At 32.8% G+C, this 18,369-nt stretch overlaps 1 protein-coding gene and 1 long non-coding RNA gene across 4 annotated transcripts in view; one reads left to right on the forward strand and one right to left on the reverse strand.

Annotated features, from left to right (window-relative positions):
• The window catches only part of LOC148942957 (uncharacterized), a 58,857-nt gene that overhangs the window by 30,977 nt on the left and 9,511 nt on the right, over window positions 1-18,369 (forward strand). The gene's annotated exons all lie outside the window — the stretch shown is intronic.
• LOC148942958 (cubilin-like) overlaps window positions 1-18,369 on the reverse strand; it is a 405,682-nt gene that overhangs the window by 9,371 nt on the left and 377,942 nt on the right. The window contains exons 59-65 of the mRNA XM_089102575.1: window positions 18,219-18,321; window positions 16,854-17,016; window positions 13,888-14,105; window positions 12,682-12,919; window positions 9,072-9,253; window positions 4,750-4,912; window positions 501-641 (exon numbers count right to left, since the gene is read on the reverse strand). Coding sequence (XP_088958701.1) covers window positions 501-641; window positions 4,750-4,912; window positions 9,072-9,253; window positions 12,682-12,919; window positions 13,888-14,105; window positions 16,854-17,016; window positions 18,219-18,321 — 1,208 coding nt within the window. The remainder of the gene's footprint in view (window positions 1-500; window positions 642-4,749; window positions 4,913-9,071; window positions 9,254-12,681; window positions 12,920-13,887; window positions 14,106-16,853; window positions 17,017-18,218; window positions 18,322-18,369) is intronic.

The following is an 18,369-nucleotide window of genomic DNA, read 5'->3' on the forward strand; positions in this document are numbered from 1 at the left end:
AAACTAAAACTATTGATCATTTTCTTTAATATTTATTTATCAATCACCTTATAGTTGAGCCCGGACAATTTTTTTTTTAATTTTGTAGATTTCCTTTTTCATTGTCCGCCTTGGATAAAAGCAATTCAATAAAAAATGACCCAATTCTTTTGAGTAATTTAGGCGTCACTGATATATTTTCAATATTAGAGATGAAACATGTGAACATAAGAAAATGCGAAAGCACAGGATGGATGCTCCCCCCCATTACAATTCCTGGCTGAAGGGCCCCGAGGGTCTAGACCCGTCATGCTTACTCACTTACATTGTCTTTCCCGATTTTTCCATTGAATATATTTGTTTTCCTTATTTTTTTTTTTATTGTAGATTCACCTTTTCGCTCTTTTTGTTTGTGTGGGATATAAGCAAATTAACGAACTACTACTACTACTACTACTAACAACTCACTGCAGCACCAAGCCGCCTGAGACAAAACAAAAACAAAATGAAGCAAATCATACTGTTAAATGAAAGCTTGACATGATATCCAAGGGGAACACTAACATCCCACTGACATTCTGACGTGGCATTGTTAGGCATCGGATAAAAAGGACTAGTTATGGAGCCAAAGGTGTTGTATAAGGTGCCACCGCAACCTCTTCCTGCAAAAAAGAAATTTCTAGTAGACGCGATGTTTTTTATATAACATCGTAAAATACTAAATTGAAAGGGATAGAAAAGAACCCAAAAGTCCTATATAGGGTTCCACCACAACCTCTTCCTGCAAAAAAGAAAATTTCTAGTAAACATGATATTTTGATATAACATTATATAATACTCAAATAAAAGGGATTGAAAAGAACCCAAAAGTTTTATATGAGGTTCCACCAAAACCTCTTCCTGCAAAAAGGAAAATTTTTAATAGACGTGATATTCTGATATAATATTATACAATACTCTATTAAAAGGGATAGGAAAGAACCCGAAGGTGATATATAAGATTCCACCGCAAGCGTTTCCTGTAAATGTGGAAAATATCCGTTAGATGTAACACAGCACATCTAACGTTAGTTTTGACATATTTTGGTGACACAACAAGATGTAGGATGAATAAGGCTTGCAATGGAAGAAAAAAAACCAACCCATAAAATAAGGTACTGTTTACTCAGTATACAACTTTATTTGATTTGTAACTAACACCAAAATAAAAATAATCTAAACATATAATATTATACAGGAAATCCTTGAGCCCTTTATTCTATTTAATTACTTTCCATAAGTTATTAGTCGATATTTATTGAATGATTCCTTTTATTTAACTGATTTTATTAAAGGAAAAGAATATCTACGTTTCATGTGGGTAAAAGTTAAAACAAACTGCAAGCAGATGTGAAATACGCGTATATCAAACTGACATAGATACCCACATATTCAAAGTTTCATGGGACTCAATTTTACTTTTTTCATCCTCAAATGCTTATATAAGAATTTACGAGTTCTGAATTTTAATAGAAAGCTGGAAAGAAATCTGGACTAAAGAAATCAGATTCAAAGCTTGGCAAAGGTATACAGTGACTAGTAGACTTTGACTATCAGAGGTGGGATAGTCCCCCCTACCAAAAAGTTTAAGGGGGAGGATAATATAGGACAGTTTGACTTGCATCAACCCGGGTTGAGGCAACCCAGGTTGTTTTACAACCCAGGATTGAATAAAACTACTGATTCAAATTCTTGATTCCAAGATGTCAGATCGTCCGAAAACTCAAATTACTTTTATTGACTGTTTAAGCGTATTGGGGATGGAGGGTAATCCTCCGTTAGATGACTCCCAAATGTGTAATTAGTCTTAATGCCATCATGAAATTACCAATTAATAATTAAACACAAACAATAGGTAGAACAACAGGGAATGTTTCGTAAGACAGTAAAACTCAAACAACAAATTAACCATAATTCCGACCCTATATACAAGGGCCGTCCAAAGCAAAACAAATTAAACTAAAAAAGATTTAAAATAGTCCCAGAATCCTCAATTCAACAAACTTCAACCAGGAAAAGCAGATAAAATGAAGTGAAATGAGCAAATGCATTCAAGTGAAATAAAAATAATTCAGAACACACTTTTAGTGCTATTCTCACATTTTTGGCTGCTAAGCTAAGAGGTATTTTAGTAACAGGCTCACTGGTATTGACTACTGGTTTTGTAATATAATTTTAAAAATCGTTTATAATAAAATCTGTGTATAAGACATTTAAAGAATACTCCCTAAAATCCCTATTTAATCTAAAAGTATTATTTATTTTGAGTTTAATTTCAATTGGTATAAAAGGTATAAAACAGGTTGTATGTAAAACTACTCAATTAAGGAAAACATGCTTTCCGTTTGGCCCTAGAAGGTTCGCCTAAAAGGAGGATCTTTGGCTATCTGTCATCCTTCATCCACAGAACGTGTCCTAGCCATATCAATCTTTCAGTCAATATAGCCTTACAAAGGGGGATAGAACCACATTTTACGCACAGCTTACTGTTTATTAAATTAAAAAAATAAATTTTTTCAACTGAAAGTAAGAAGCAACATTAAAGTTTAAAACAGAATTAATAATAGAAATTATTACGTATATCAGGGGTTTCACCCCCTCGTCAATACCTCGCCCTTTACGCTAAAGTTCGAATATTGTTCCAATTCTTTAAGAATGACTCCTGAATCACAAAGGCCGTTTAATTAGAATGAACAGTACTAAAAATACTTCAGCGTGAAGAGCGAGGTATTGACAAGGCAGTGAGCCCACTCATATACGCAATAATTTCTGTTCGTTTTAAGTTTTAATGTTGCTCCTTACTTTACTGGGAAAACCAGCGCTCCCTTCATGGAAAATTCTCTTCCCCATGAAAAATTTCTCCATGGAAAGATCCTCCAACGTAACCCCTCCCCCAGAGTCCCGAAGCCCCCCACCAGAAAAAATCCCCCTGAAAACGTCTGTGAACTTCTTTATAACCAATACTATATCTAAACAATGGGCAAAGTTCATAACTTGCATCCCTTTCCCCGGAGACTGTGGGGAATTAATTCGTCCTCAAAGACATAGTTATTAAATTTTTCGACTATGCTGAACAAAATGACAATCTCAAAATTTTTATCCAGTGACTTTGGGAAAAAGTTGCCCTCCAATTTTTTTGGTCACTTAAAAAAGACACTAAAACTTTTAATTTCCATTCGAATGAGCCCTCTCGCGACATTCTAGGACCCCTGGGTCGATGAAATCACACCTGGGAAAAAAACAGCAGAAAAACAAAATTAAATAAACACGCATCCGTGCTCTTTCTTCTGGCAAAGATACAAAATTCCACATTTTTGCAGATAGGAGCTTGAAACCTTTACAGTAGTGTTCTCTGATACGCTGAATCTGATGGTGTGATTTTAAATTTAGATTCTATGACCTTAGGGGTGCTCCCCCCTTTTTCGAAAATAAGGCAAATTTTCCCAGGCTCATAACTTTTGATGGGTAAAATTAAACTTGATGAAACGCATATAATTAAAATCAGCTAAAATCCGATTCTTTTGATGTATCTATTGGTATCAAAATTCCGTTTTTTAGAGTTTCGGTTACTATTGAGTCGGGTCACTCCTTACTTACAGTTCGTTACCACGAACTGTTTGAAAATACAGCGAGTCAGACGGGGACCCGAAACAATCTGTAACTAATCCTTTTGGAAAAAATCTGAGAAAACTTCCTCTGTCTTTATAAGCACCGACGTTTATTAACCATATTTTGCCACTGTTGTCACTGTAGCTTATAATATTCTAATCTTGGTGTGCAGACTTATCTTCCTATTCTTCTCAACTTTTTTCAACTGCGAAAAAACACCCCAGGCCTTAGCTTTTCTACTTTTACGTCTTTGCAGCATCCACCATCTTTATTAATAATACTACACTGGCAAGTGAAGCTAGTCACTTGATCAGTCTTCTCGCTTCCCAACATCAACAATTCACCTTCATTGGTTCCAAGTCTATGTGACTTAGTCATCTTAACACAAATTTCCAAACTTATTCTTGAACTCTGAACTGTCAAAACCTCAAAAAAAAATTTATTTTACTTTTCTATTTTGTAAGTTTGGTTAAGCAGGAGCTGGGTAATTTTTTCGAATCTTCTTTTTTGAACAAATCGCCAACAAAGAGAAAAATCTCAGTGAAAAAAAAAACACAACAAACGGGTGGAGAGTGGAGAGAAAGTGTGGAGTGGAGAGTGGCCAGTGGAGAGAAAAGAAACGAAAAATTTAAAACACACCGGATATTTCGACTGCATCCAAACAAGGCGTCTTCAGCACGAAAGAAATACAAGAGGAACAAGATAAAAAAAAAACAAGACAAAACTAAAAAACCAATAAAACCACCCCACCAAAAAAAAAAAAAAAAAAAAAAAAAAACAAAAAAAAAAAAAAAAAAAAATGGTGGAAACTGATCCACGTAGGGAAAAGATGCTATTATAGAGTTACTTCAGTGAGGACACCAGAGTAACTGAGGAAAAATAAAAGAACTAGAAATTACTTTAATTATTCTCTTGCGAAATAATCCTTTTGATTCCTTCAATGCGTGACGGTTGATTTCTTTTTTTTCTATGAAGCGATAATTTTTTTTTCCTTTCATGTGTTAACTAAAATCTCTACAATTTTCTCAGTTTTATAATTTTTGGAAATATGCATCCTCTATAACCTTATTATAAATAAAAATAATAATAATAAAAAAAAATAAATTATAGATTGAAGATTACCTTGGGAAGTCGAAGTATATGTAATATCATAGCCAGGTGTGGGCATATTAGAATTTAAGAACTCAATATAAACTCGGTTTCCTGTTGAAAATATTGACTTTGGTATGCCAAAACCACATAATGATCGAAGTAGAGGTGCATTTGATGAATCTCCGTCATAAAACTAAAAAAAGTAAATATTTCTGTTAATCGGTGCTACAATACTGAGTAACTGAGCCCCCCACTATTTGTTAATATACTGGAACCAGGACCATGTCTAGCAGGGAGATGTGATACACGATTTGAGCCCCTCCACCTAATTTTTTAAATTTGTAAATATAAAAGAAGCTAAAACCGGTATTTTCATGTCCCTCGAAGAAATTACGAACTATTGTCAAAGTTTATCATTTACTTGTTCAGTTCAACTCAATATTCACCAATAACAATGTTATTCAATAATAACACCATAAGTATTATCTTATATAGCACCGTGTATGACAAGGACAATTCTTTACCCTGTATGTACAAATACTAATAAATAAATAAAGAACAATGAAAGGTATTCAAGCATTTTAGGAGCATTTATCTCTAAAACATTCATCTTGCTAAAGACCGCTAGAAAACACCCATAAAAATACATGTTCGATAGCCTCCTTTCCCCTCCCTCTGGAAAATAAATCTGGAATGCAAACATAATTGTGACAATACTTTTAATTATTATTTTAGGCATTAATTGCAGCTGTTAGTGACGTATTTACCATCAATTAATATTTGCTGGTATCGCTGTACAAACTTAAGATCCTAGGCTATTGATCTTGAAAAGGGAGAATAATTTGAAGAAAACCTCGCCTTGGTAGCTATTTTACAAAATTTACCCTCTTGACAGTTTGAAAGCCAATTTTAACAGCATAAACGACCAAATGACGTCATCGTATGAATTTTATCTCGTATATATCCTTAAACGTAATATTCATGAAATCTTCCCCAAAAACACTTCAAAAAAATTAATTTCTCGGCCAGAATGACTACTAATTATGAATGTTTATTGGTGTATTAGCGTAGAATTGCGTCTTAAGTTATGTAATGGCCCTATCTTTTTAGTCCCCCTCCTAGATTAGGATAAATAATTAGTTTTTGGGGAGGGGGTTATTTTCATTAAGAAATTCCTTTTTGGTAATATCATAGAAAACTTGAAAAAAATAACAACCTTATTTGTGAGATTGGGGGTTGGTTTTTATTATAATATATTTACAATAAGTCATAACGCAATCTCCTGATCAATCTTTCTCTCTTTATCCCCCCCCCCCCCGATCACGATAAATAGTATTTTGAGGGGTAGTTTCATTGAAAAAATTCTTTGTTTTGTATTTTCTTTGAAAATTTTACAACCTGACAAACTTGCCTCCTAGATTTAAAAAATACATATAACACCCCTAAATTTTCTTGAGTTGACGTCAATGGGTAAGGTTGAGCTTCCTCACTGAAGTCTAGGAGGATAGTTTTCTCATTTTTCTCAATTGTTTAATAAAAATGCTCAAAGATGACATTTTTCAATGAAAATAAACCCAAGAAAGGATTTGTCATAATCTAGTAGGGGGAGGGGCTTAAAGACCAGGGGATTGAGTAGGGTGAAGCCTCCAAATTAAAAATTATTTCTGTTCGTATTAAATTTTAACTTCACTCCTTACTTTCATTTAAAAAAATGGTGTTTTATTATAGTTTTCGATTGCTTTTCAAACCATTCCCAGGCCTATCCAAAATATGACGGGGAATGCCACTCCCATAGCCTCCACAGCATATTTTCAAATGTGTTTGATTACTTTATTCCTTTGTTATTATATAAAGAAATGAGTGCCAGAAAAATTGCACTAATCCCCATGCGAATTTCTTCCATTGCTAATCTAGGACACTATCAATTAATTCACTAGTACTGATATATACAATACACAGCAAGCAGTGAAGGCCAATGGGGGGCAGTCCCATCATATTTTGCATAGGCCTGGGTATGATATGAAAAAAAAATTAGAAATTAAATAACAGAAAACAAGTTTTCAAATGAAAGCAAGAAGTAACCTTAAAATCTGATACAAACAGCAATTGTTTCGTAAATGAGGTTTGTCGCCTTCTCAGTTTTCCTTCCATTACACCCTTCACTTAGTTAGATAATGAAAAATAAATTTTTTTAATTGAAAATGTCTTTTTTGTGGATTTTTATTAAAAAAATGAAAACAATGACGAACTCTGCACCTAGATTTAGAAAATACATTTTGCCATCCCCCCCGTCTAATTTTTCATGAATTGACGCTATTGGGTGTGGGGTCCTGAGTGCTGCCAAAAAGTTTTAAGAGGCTGGGGCTCAGTCTTGATATCAAAATATACACAAAAAAAATCTGTTTTTTATTATGATTCCAAATATATAAAATCCATCAAGCTTAATTTATGCATCAAGAACTACGAGCATGAGGAAATTTGTCTGATTTTTGAGAAAGGGTAGAAACACACTCAAGGGGGCAAGTGATTTTAATGAAAATTGTACCATCAAATTTTGCACCCCAGAGAACCCCAGTGAAGAGGTTTTAAGCTTTGATCTACATGAATGTGGAATTTTTCATTTTTTTTCGAGAAGGACGATCATGGATGAGTGTTTAATTTTTTCCCATGGTTAATCGTATCGAACCAAGAAAGGCAGGGAAGGCTCATTCAAACGTAAAATAAAACGTTCTAGTACCCTTTTTAAGCAGCCAAAAAGATTGTTCCACAGCACAGCGGGATTTTCTGCGATTTGGCGGGACCTAACACCAATTTGGACCGAAAGAGGGCAAAGCTGCACCAGATCCAAATTTCTGAGACAGACAACCAGTTTTAAATTATTGAAAAACTATACATTGAGCTTCCCAGCTGCAGAGAAAGTAATGCCTAATGGTGGCGCATTGGTTCCCAAATAGTCAAGCAGATATATTAATAAACGGTTAGTATTCACAATCATTTAAAGTTCAGGTAATTAAATTGATTCACTTAATACTTGATTGAATGCATTTGTAGAATATGACTGAGAAAATTAGCTGGGATGAAATTGAAAATGAGTTCAATTCGTGAATAAATGAAAATAATTCCGAAAGTTTTTTCCCCTCTTTTGGAAATGGAGCACATTTTCTCAAGTTCGTCTCTTCGTTGGGTTACTTAAGCTTAACCAATTTTATATTTTTGGAATTACCATACCGACTCTTTTAATATATACTCTGCTATCAAAACTTTTTCTTGGCTCCTGTAAGCACAAGTCATTCCTTACTTACAGTTTTTTGGCGTATAACAGTTTAAAATATAAAATCTAGTGTAAATTCTCAGGTAAATTTTTACTCAACGTTTCTAGGACGTTACCAGTGAATTTACAAGTATTGGTACATACAAAGTAACAGCAAGAAGTGGGGCTACGGGATCGGTAACCCACATCATATATTGATGACTTTGATAGTAATAACAGAAATCAAATAAAAAAAACAAGTTTTTTTTCAAATGGAAGTAAGGAGAGACATCAAAATTTCAAACGAACAGAAATTGTCCCGTTTATGATCCTCCTTGATCCTCCGCTCTTTTCGCTCCCTTTTAATGTTTAACTCTTCAGAAAAATTCTTTAATAACGACTGCCTAAACAAAAAGGCAGGAATTAGAAGTATTTTTAAAGCACAATAAAACTTTGGCGTAAAGAGCGGCAGATTGAGAAGGGGTCAGCCCATAGATACAGAAAAACTTCTGCTCGTTTTAAGGCTTAGTTTTGCTTCTTACTTTCATTGAAAAAACAAAACTGTTTCTTTTATTTAATTAAATGCATGAAGGCTCTTTTTTTGTGCGTCCGAACTAACCCTAAATTCAAATATACTTTTCCACGTTTTTTTTTTTTTAGATTTGGATGCTAGATTCCCCTCTTTACCATAAATCTACATTATTTTAGACCTAATTGGACAATTTTATTTTAATATTTCAATTAATATAGCCTAGATATTATTCTTTGCTATAAAATCAATACAACTGAGCACTAAAGGGGTCTGATCCCCCAGGCACTCTTTGATTCATTATATAATATATGAAAAGCGTCATGCCCAAAAGAAGCAATAAGAAGAAAAAGAAAAAGAAGAAGCGACAAGATCAACAAGAAAAGCAACAGATAAAAGAAGAAGAAGAAGCTTCTTCAAAGTACTGATCACTATAGCATGAAGAGTGAGCTATTTAGTGAGATATATATCGGATGCTATGGGCTAAATTCCATTCTTTACTATAAATCTAGATGGAGGTCTAATATGGCTATGATATTTGCTGATCATAATTGGACATGATAATATACTTACCCTCAAATAAGACTCGGTACAGTTTCTTGATTTCTTTAGTCTCAGGTAATTAAAGTAGATGGATATGGTTGAATTCTGTTCACTCTCTATATGCATTTGACATCTCTCGTAAAAAGGTATTGCTTGAGGCCAGTTTGACCCGACAATTCCTCCTTGCGGTCCATAATACGTACGATTACAGGCTGTAAGAGACAAGAGTTATAACTGAAATAAATAAGGTACTTTATTGAAAACAAAGTCAACAAATGTCTAAAATTGAATAAAAACACAAATTGATTCTAGAAGAAGAAGCTGAACGGTAACATTATAAAATCTGGAGTTTACACAGTGATGACGCTTTTCGCTTTCATTTTATAAATTTGCCGTCCTTAAATAAAAATTTGAAGTTAAATTTTCTTTCTCCTTAATACAATATTTAAATATTTACCTATTTTTTTAATATCTAAATTTTTTATATTTGTATTTTTATTTATATTTTTATAAATATTTTTAAATATGAAATATTTTTATTATGAAATTATATTTATCATATAAGAATTTAAAATATCTAAATATTTTTCTATATTTTCTTTAGTATTTTTAAAAGCTTCTATATTTATCCAATTTTTTAAAAATATTTAAATACCATATTTATCCACAGACAAATACCATACATTCACCTAAATAAAACAACTGCTCTATTGACAGTCTAAAAAAGAAATCTGTTTTTCCGAAGTATTACCACAGAAAAACAGAAAAACTAAATGTAAAGAATTTTGTGACAAAAAAGTTTCAATTCTTATTACCGGCTTAAAATTTTACATTAACACAAAATAGCTAATTATATTTAAGAAGATAGGGACATTTATGCTTCCTTTTCTGATAGACGCTTAAGAATAACGTGATTGGGATACAAAAATGCGTCACAAGTGTGAACCAATGGAATTAAACAACACTTGTCACCACGAAACTATAAGGAAAATATCATCTCTTTTTCCCTTTAGTGTTACCGTCACGTGTACTACACAGAAAAAGGCAAAAATCAAGTCCTGTCAGCTTTAATTGTTGTTCATTGCATTACTCATATTTATTTATCTACTAATTTCCTTTAGATTTAACTCTGGAGTAATGAATAAAGTGCTTTCGATAGAAACAAATATCGTTTCGATAGAAACGATAGAAACGTGGACCTATACGATGAGCGACACCTACAGCGTAAAAAAACGAAATGTTAAAAAGCGCAGAAAAACTATTTTTATTAGAACGAATAAAAACGACGTCAGCGATCAGACAGATATTTTATTATGAGCATGAAAAGTACAGAGCAGAACAAAATATCTGAACAATAAATCAAAAAGTTCGTGACAAACAACAGTAAGTAAAGAGCGACTTGGGTCAATAATATATATATATATATATATATATATATATATATATATATATATATATATATATATATATATATATATATATATATATATATATATATATATATATATATATATATATATATATATATATATATATATATATATATATATATATATATATATATATATATATATATATATATATATATATATATATATATATATATATATATATATATATATATATATATATATATATATATGTATATATATATATATATATATATATATATATATATATATATATATATATATATATATATATATATATATATATATATATATATATATATATATATATATATATATATATATATATATATATATATATATATATATATATATATATATATATTTCTTTAAGTTTAATGTTATCCATCAGAAGCTAGGAGCCTGAGAAAATTTGCCTGATTTTTTAAAAAAGAGAGAAACCCCCATAAAACGGCAAATGATCTAAATGAAAATCACATGATTAAATCTAGCATCTCAGAGAATCCTAACGTAGAGGTTTCAATACTCTATTTAAAAAAAAGAATAATTTTGTATTTATTTTTACCCCAGAAGAAAGATCACGGATGCGTCTTCACTTGTAATTGTACTTCTTTTTCAGGGGGGATGGTATCAAATCGATGGTCCTATAAGATTAGATAAGGGCTCATTTGAACGGAAACCAAATGTTCAAGTATCTTTTTATTAAATGATCAAAAAATCGTGCAACGGGAAAGTGCTGCACGGGAAATCGTGCCACGATGCTGCCACAAAGAGGATCTATTTGTTAATGATTGAAAATTCTGAGATCTTCAATTGGTTCAAAAGTATCAAAACACTATATAATGGGCTTCTTAGTTGCAGAGGAAGTAATCCCGTATGGTGGCGCTTTCTCTCGTGAAATATGACGTAATCCATAAAAGATAAATGGTCAATATGGACATTTATCTTAAGCTATGATTTAACTAAGCCGATTCATTTTATTTAGTCAGAAGTTATATTTAGTCATAAGTTTTATTTAGTCCGACTATATACAATTGAAAATCAACTATAATGAAGGGGGGGGGGTGGGTCATTGCATAGTAGAGGATGAGGGCACATACCTAAAAGAGCGCATTTCAGTACCCGAGTTGTAATTTCTCTGAGCCTTCATATATACATAGAAAGGGGTATGGGGAGGGGGTAAGATTTAACCTCTAGCTTCCCTTGTTTAAAATATACCTGGTGCTACAAGCTGATACCTCCCTTCTTATTGCAGAACAAGGTTTTTGACATTTATTTTAAAGGTTCGTTCGACTAAATTCCTTTGCTTCATCTCTCAAAAAATTGTGCACATGGATGTGTAAATACACTTCAGCTATTATGAAGGAGGGAGGCGGTTTATTTTGTAGATGGGGAAGGGGGGAGCCGATGCTTCAAAGAGATGCTTTAGTCATCATAAAAAGTTTTACTAAAGTTTACTATTCTTCCAATATTTTAAATCTTAAGCAGAAAAAATAAAAAAAAGCAGGGTGCTACCAATCAACTTACTGTTATTGATTTACATATAATTTAACAGCATAAATTGTGGCCGGTATCCCACGTCATATCTTGGTTAGGCCTGGGTATGATTTGAAAACGGTCAGGAGTAAAATATAAAACAAGTTTTTACAACTGAAAGTAAGGAACAACAAGAAAAATCAAAACAAACAGAAAATATTCTGTATATGACGGGGTCTGCCCCCTTCTCAACATCTCTCATTTTACGGTAAAGTTTGGGTTTTTGTCAAAATTCTTTAAGAGCAACTGCTGAAACACATGAGTTTGCTGAAGTATTATAAAAAGCTTTTCTAAAGCACTAAAAAAACTTCAGCGTAAAGAGCGAGGAGGCAAAGAGGGGGCAGCACTTCTCAAATACTGAATAATTTCTATTGGTTTTAAGCTTTAACGTTGCTCCTTACTATCAGTTGAAAAAAAACTAGTATTTTTGTAATTAACAGTTTCCAAGTGACGCTTCTGTTTTGTTAGTACCTGATGAAGGGAGATCAATTGTTAAAGCAAAAAAAAGTCATAGGATTCTAAGGTTAAGCAACTAAATCATATTGCTTAATTTTGGTTGGAATTTTGCAAGGCCAAAAACAAATTTATTTGGCTAATCTGCAATGATTAGTTATAGAATAAAAAACTTAATATACAAATGTAAAAAAAGTTAAAACAATTAAGAAAAAACTTACTTGACAAACCATAGAGAAGTTTAAATCCTCTTCCTGCGCCGGCCTCGTCAGTTATAAAAGTTAGAGATAATGACCTCCCTGATGAGAATATATCATGTGGAATTGAAGAGCCGCATATTGATATCTTCCGACCAAAGTCGTGTTGTAATACGACTTGGTGGGGACCAACTTGAACTGTGCGTGCCCCATCTCCATTCAAAACAATATCCCACAGTGTCAAATTTGTACCATCATAGCCCTAAGAAAAAATATATATTGACAAGCTAATCATAGAGAAATTTAATTTTTTCTAGATAATCTGTAATTGTTTATTATTTAAAAGCTATTAATAAAACTTTACCTGGCTTCGATTCAAGTGTCCAACTTAGTTTCGTAGTTACATGAAGCCAAATCACTTTTAACTTATTTTATGATAATTAGTCGAAAATGCTTAAATGAAATGAACCTTTATAATTATTATTTTTTTTTTACTTTGAGCAGCTTTAGTCTGATTCTTAAAGCAGCAAGATTCTAAGTTTAAGTCAAAGCCAAAGTGGAAAAAACAAGTAATACCAAAATTAGAATTACTTACAATAGACCTTTAGCTTCATAGACCTTTAACAATAGACTTTTCAGTCATTTTATAAGTCAAAGCCTAACCAGACAAACACCTAACAAGTTATAATTTAACTAATATAAAACTGTCCTAACATTACTCAAGAGAGGTTTTCAGGTTTAGCCTGATTCTTAGAGCAAAAAAATTCAAGTTCAAGTCGAAGCCAAAGTAGAACAAAAGTAAAACTAGAATTATTAATAACAGGCCTTGGGCTTCGTATTGGTCCTAAGAGCAGTCATATTCTAATTCCATGGCAAACCCTAACCACAGAAGTTTTTAGTAACATCAAAATTAAAATTAGTGGGGATAAGTATTCAGCTTCTTCCTAGTCCTTAAAGGAGTCCAATTCTAAGTTCCAGGCAATGTCTACCTCCCCCAAAAATTAACTTATTTCTCAAAATTAATTCACTGATAACGGGTCTACAGCTTCAACTAGTGGTCAATTTTTAAGTTTATATCAAAACGAAGCCAGAAAAACTTCAAGTATTGTAAAATTGAAATTACTGATGATAGGTCTCAAGCTTCATCAGGTCTTTAAAGCAATCAGATTATAAATTCATGTTAAAAGCTTATCTAAAAAAAACTTTAAAGAATATAAAAATCAGAATTACTGATGAAAGATCTTCAGCTTCAAGCCGATCCTTAGAGCAATCAGATTCCAAATTCATATCAAGCACTCGCAGACTAATCTTTCGTGAAGAGTTTTCATCTCCAGTGTCAATAATATATCGGCATCTTAAATTTGAGCCATAAGGATTTGGGTAGTTTGGAGATGCAAGCTCTTGCGTCTGATTTGTAGCAATCAACGGTAGAGTTGAACCACACGAAGCTGTAAGTATAGACTATGGTATTATACAATTTATGGATTTTTTTTATTTTTAAGCTAATATTAGGTGATGGAGGGCCAAGGCCGTACCTGCAATTTTTCGGAGGGAGTTTTACTAAAAAAAAAAATAGGGGGTGGGGTTTTACACAAAAAACCTCAACAAACGCGTACAAAATTTGTTTATATCCGTTTTTGTTACGTTTTTACGTATCAGAAAAACATTTTTTTTTTTGGGGGGGGGGGGGTTCAAACCTGGTAACCCCACCCCTGGATATGGCCTAGTGGAGGGCATCTTGCAAGGTTTCTTGGTTTAAAATTTTAATATATTTTTTTTTTATTTCCTGACGAGTTTGGAAAATGAATGTCCCTTAGCTCTTTTGACACAAAAACGGCTTAGCAAATTAATGCTTAACTTTACGGGGCAGCCGTTATATCAAAATTGTTTGTAACAAACATTCTTTTTCCAATTTTATACAATTTGAGACCCATATTTTATTTGTGTTTCAATCTTCTATGTGCAACAATACTTGCGACAAAGATTTTCCAAAAATTGTATTTGTTTTAAAACAGAAAGAACGCAATGTTACAAAGAAAATTATTTTGAAAAAATATTAAATTGGTGGTGATCTTAAAAAAAAGAAAGATAGAACATAGTAGCCTTGTATAAAAGAAATTGCTATAAGAGAAAAAGTAAAAAAAAATCCATTGATCTCAATAAGAGCAAATTGTAAAAAAAGAGGCTTTATGTTTTGCACCTGTTTTGATGGGGCTGGTTTTGCATCTGCATTACTTGGGGCTGCATAAAAAGCAGGTACCATTTCCGACTTCTTACCCTTAGACCTTAAAAGTCTTAAAAAAGAAAGAAAATAATGTTACAAAGAAAATTAGGTTTGGAAAAATATTAAAGTTGTTTTGGTCTTTGACAAAAGGAAAATTGTATAAAAAAAGTACATACTCAAATTTTCTCTATAAGAGAAAAAGTAAAAAAAATTATTACGATAAGAGCAAATTTCAAAAAAAGAAGCTTCAAATTTTGAATCTATTTTGACGAGGCTGGTTTTGAATCTGCATAACTTGAGGCTGAGTGAGTAGCAGGCACTATTTATGAATTCTTACCCTTAGAACTTAGTTTCTCCAGGGCCCTCAGAGGCACAAAGGGTGTCAGTAAGTACCCTCCAGGCTTGAGTAGGCCGCTAGAGTTAGTACCCTCCAAGGGCTGCTGCGTAGATGTCCCCCTTCTCAAGGATGAGACTCGTCTGGAGGGCTCTTATGTTACATTCATATGTTCAACGTAGTTCTTTGGTTTTTTGGTGTTCTTTGGTTTTCCTCAATGACGGGCACCTTGCAGTTGGTTGGGAAGGAGCATCTAAAGAAGTCTATGATCTGGCATATCGAGGCATATGATCACTATCTCCGTTGTCTCACAACAGAAGTGATATCTGACTGGCATGTGCGAGAACGGATCTCGTCGTTGCTGACGCGATCTCTGCAGTAGATCCTTAGGATCTGGCGCAGACAGTTATTTTCGAAGGCGGTAAGACGTTTCTCCTGTTCTGCGGTTAGCTTTAGACATTCCCTGGAGCAGCTCAGAACAGACAAAACATTGCTCTGGAGCAGTCTGAGTTTCATACAAATGTTCCATTAGAATTTCTAAGGATAAATTTAATGCACTTTGGCTAACGAAGAAGCCTGTAAGTTTAATTCTAATCCATTCGAATAAGCTATTTAACTGGAGTTTCTCGAGCTTAATTCTTCACCTCCGGTCTTAGAGCTGAGAGCTATATGAAAGGTATCATGTGTTGTTGCTCGATATTCCGCTGTCAAAATTTGGTATCGATAGTTATGTGTTCCAAGGGGCCCTTAATCCACCAGGAAACATCCTAACGCCTAGTTCCCATACGATTTGCTTTACGGAAAATCACAAATTGTAGTGGTAATTTCTAGGGTGATTCTTTCACTTCCTTTCTGTAATAATATAATGTTACCAGGAGCAAGAAGATTGGAACTCGTTTTTAGTATGACGTAATAAACCACACTTGAAATTTTTCAGCATCATACATAGGAATTTCCAAGTGTTTTATACGAAATAAATACATTTGTTGAATTTTGTTTTCCTGTAAATTTCAGCATGCGAAGGTAACATTGACTCTTTTTTAAGTTATATTTTTAAACAACAGGGTCGGAATTAAAGTATATTCTAAGAGGGGTGGAATATTGTTTTTATCAGCAGTATTTCAGATCAGCTAAATGAAAAAAATATTTCATTTATGTCTGTTGCATATTAAGTTAAAATTAGGTTTATCGGCGGGAAAATGGTGTTTCAAATATATAAGAATGTCTTGTTCATACACTATTAAAACCATACCCTATTCCTTTATTTATTTTTATTTAAAATATAAATATGTATGATTTACTTTATAAAAATGGTCAACAAAATACCCTTTACTTCGTATATTGTCATCAGTTGGACATATTTTGAATAAAATATTTCGACACATGAGAATTAAAGATGGAACATACAAATGGATGTCATCTTTTTCGAAAGTTTATATTCATCCCTGTTTTATAGACTGTACAATTGGTACTCCTTTTACATAGGTATTAAGATAAGTTTTTATGGTGAAATTTTCTTGAATAATTTGGGTTCTAAATCAACCAGACATTCGAGCTGAGGCTCTCCTAGCCAAATCAGTTTGTCATTACCTCCAGTTAAATTTGCTATTTTCTGATACAACTGAGTTTTATACATACGTGGTGTGTTTGAAATCTGTGAAATGAAGCCTCGCCTACTTGTCGTACCATCACTTATAAACCTCATAAATAGAAAGTTGGAAGAAGCAATCATAGCAGGTGGAATGGTAGTACCACAATATTGACCAATCAGAGAGGATGTCAGACCCATACCATCTTTAACCTGTAAAAAGAAGAAAAATTGCAGATGAATGGACAACGCGCAGTCTCTTCACGGACATTGATGAATAATTGGTGTTACACTTCTCTTTCTAAGCTATCAGAGAGGGATAAAACCCGTTATAGGCATATGTGATATTATCAACTTGAATAATTTAGATGTGGCTCATTTTTTATGAAGTTTAACGGGGGAGTTGGCGGTGATCATACCTTGAAAAAGAATAAGAAATAGATGGATTGCATAAAAAAGATCCTCACAGTATAGGGAAATAACAAAATCTAGAAATATTGGGAGAAGGAAAGCCAAAATCCCAAAACCCCAAATAAATCAGCCAGTAAGATCAGAAAACTGAACTTAAAACTAGATATAAGAGACAACTGATATCCAAAATATAAAGAAAAAAATATTCAGATACAAAAATTGAACTGTTTTAGAAACACAGACGTGGGAAATTTTTCTGGTTCATCAGAAATCATTCAAGAAACTTAGATTTATAAACACATCAACAGTCATTTTATAAGCATTCAGAATTTAAAAAACATTGATGTACCAAAATTTTCCGATTTATCGGAAATCATTTGAGAAATATGGCTGTAGACCTGCCAAAACTTTCTCATTTATCAGAAACCATCTTAGAAATATAGATGTACCACAATTTTCGGAATTATGTAAAAAGCTTATTCTTTGACCTATTCGAATTATTTGTCGATGAAATCGCCTTGTTTCTTCTGAAACATTTCCTTTCCTCCGCGGAGCACTTACGAATTTGACTCTTAAAACATACAGGTTCAAACTTTACAAGATGAATTCAACTATGGGATGGCAATGGAAAATGTTAGGGCGTGGTGGTTTATCTAAAAATTTTAGTAGGGGGTGGATATGCTTTTGAAAAATTAAATTGAACAGCCGTTAAACTCAACGTTTACCCCTTAAACTGTTTTTTTAGAGAGTATTTACGTGGCCGTCATAAACTAACCTCTGCGGCATATACATTTTTTTTACTGAATTACTTTACAAGCTACAAGCACTGTTGTCAGAATGAGCTATAATCCAAGAAATGGGCAAACAAAACTTGAGCCTGACTAATGCAATTTAGATCAATTAGAAAACAGTGAGAATATTCTAGTTTGGGCATTCAAGACTTCAAAATTTACCCTTAAAGTAAGTGTAGTTCCAAGAAAGCTAGATATCCTAGTCACACGTACCTCAATGTAATCATAATGACAAGAACCATTTTGTGATTCTTCTATATCCATCAAATTGAATTGTAGTCGTAATACTTGCCCTGGTTCACCAATAATAATCCATCTGTAAAATAAAAAAACAGGGATCAACTTGTCTCGTCTTGAGAGCTTA

The sequence above is a fragment of the Artemia sp. Qi Xiang Cuo genome, chromosome 16 (genome assembly GCF_049724085.1).
Source record: "Artemia sp. Qi Xiang Cuo chromosome 16, ASM4972408v1, whole genome shotgun sequence".
NCBI lineage: Eukaryota > Metazoa > Arthropoda > Branchiopoda > Anostraca > Artemiidae > Artemia > Artemia sp. Qi Xiang Cuo.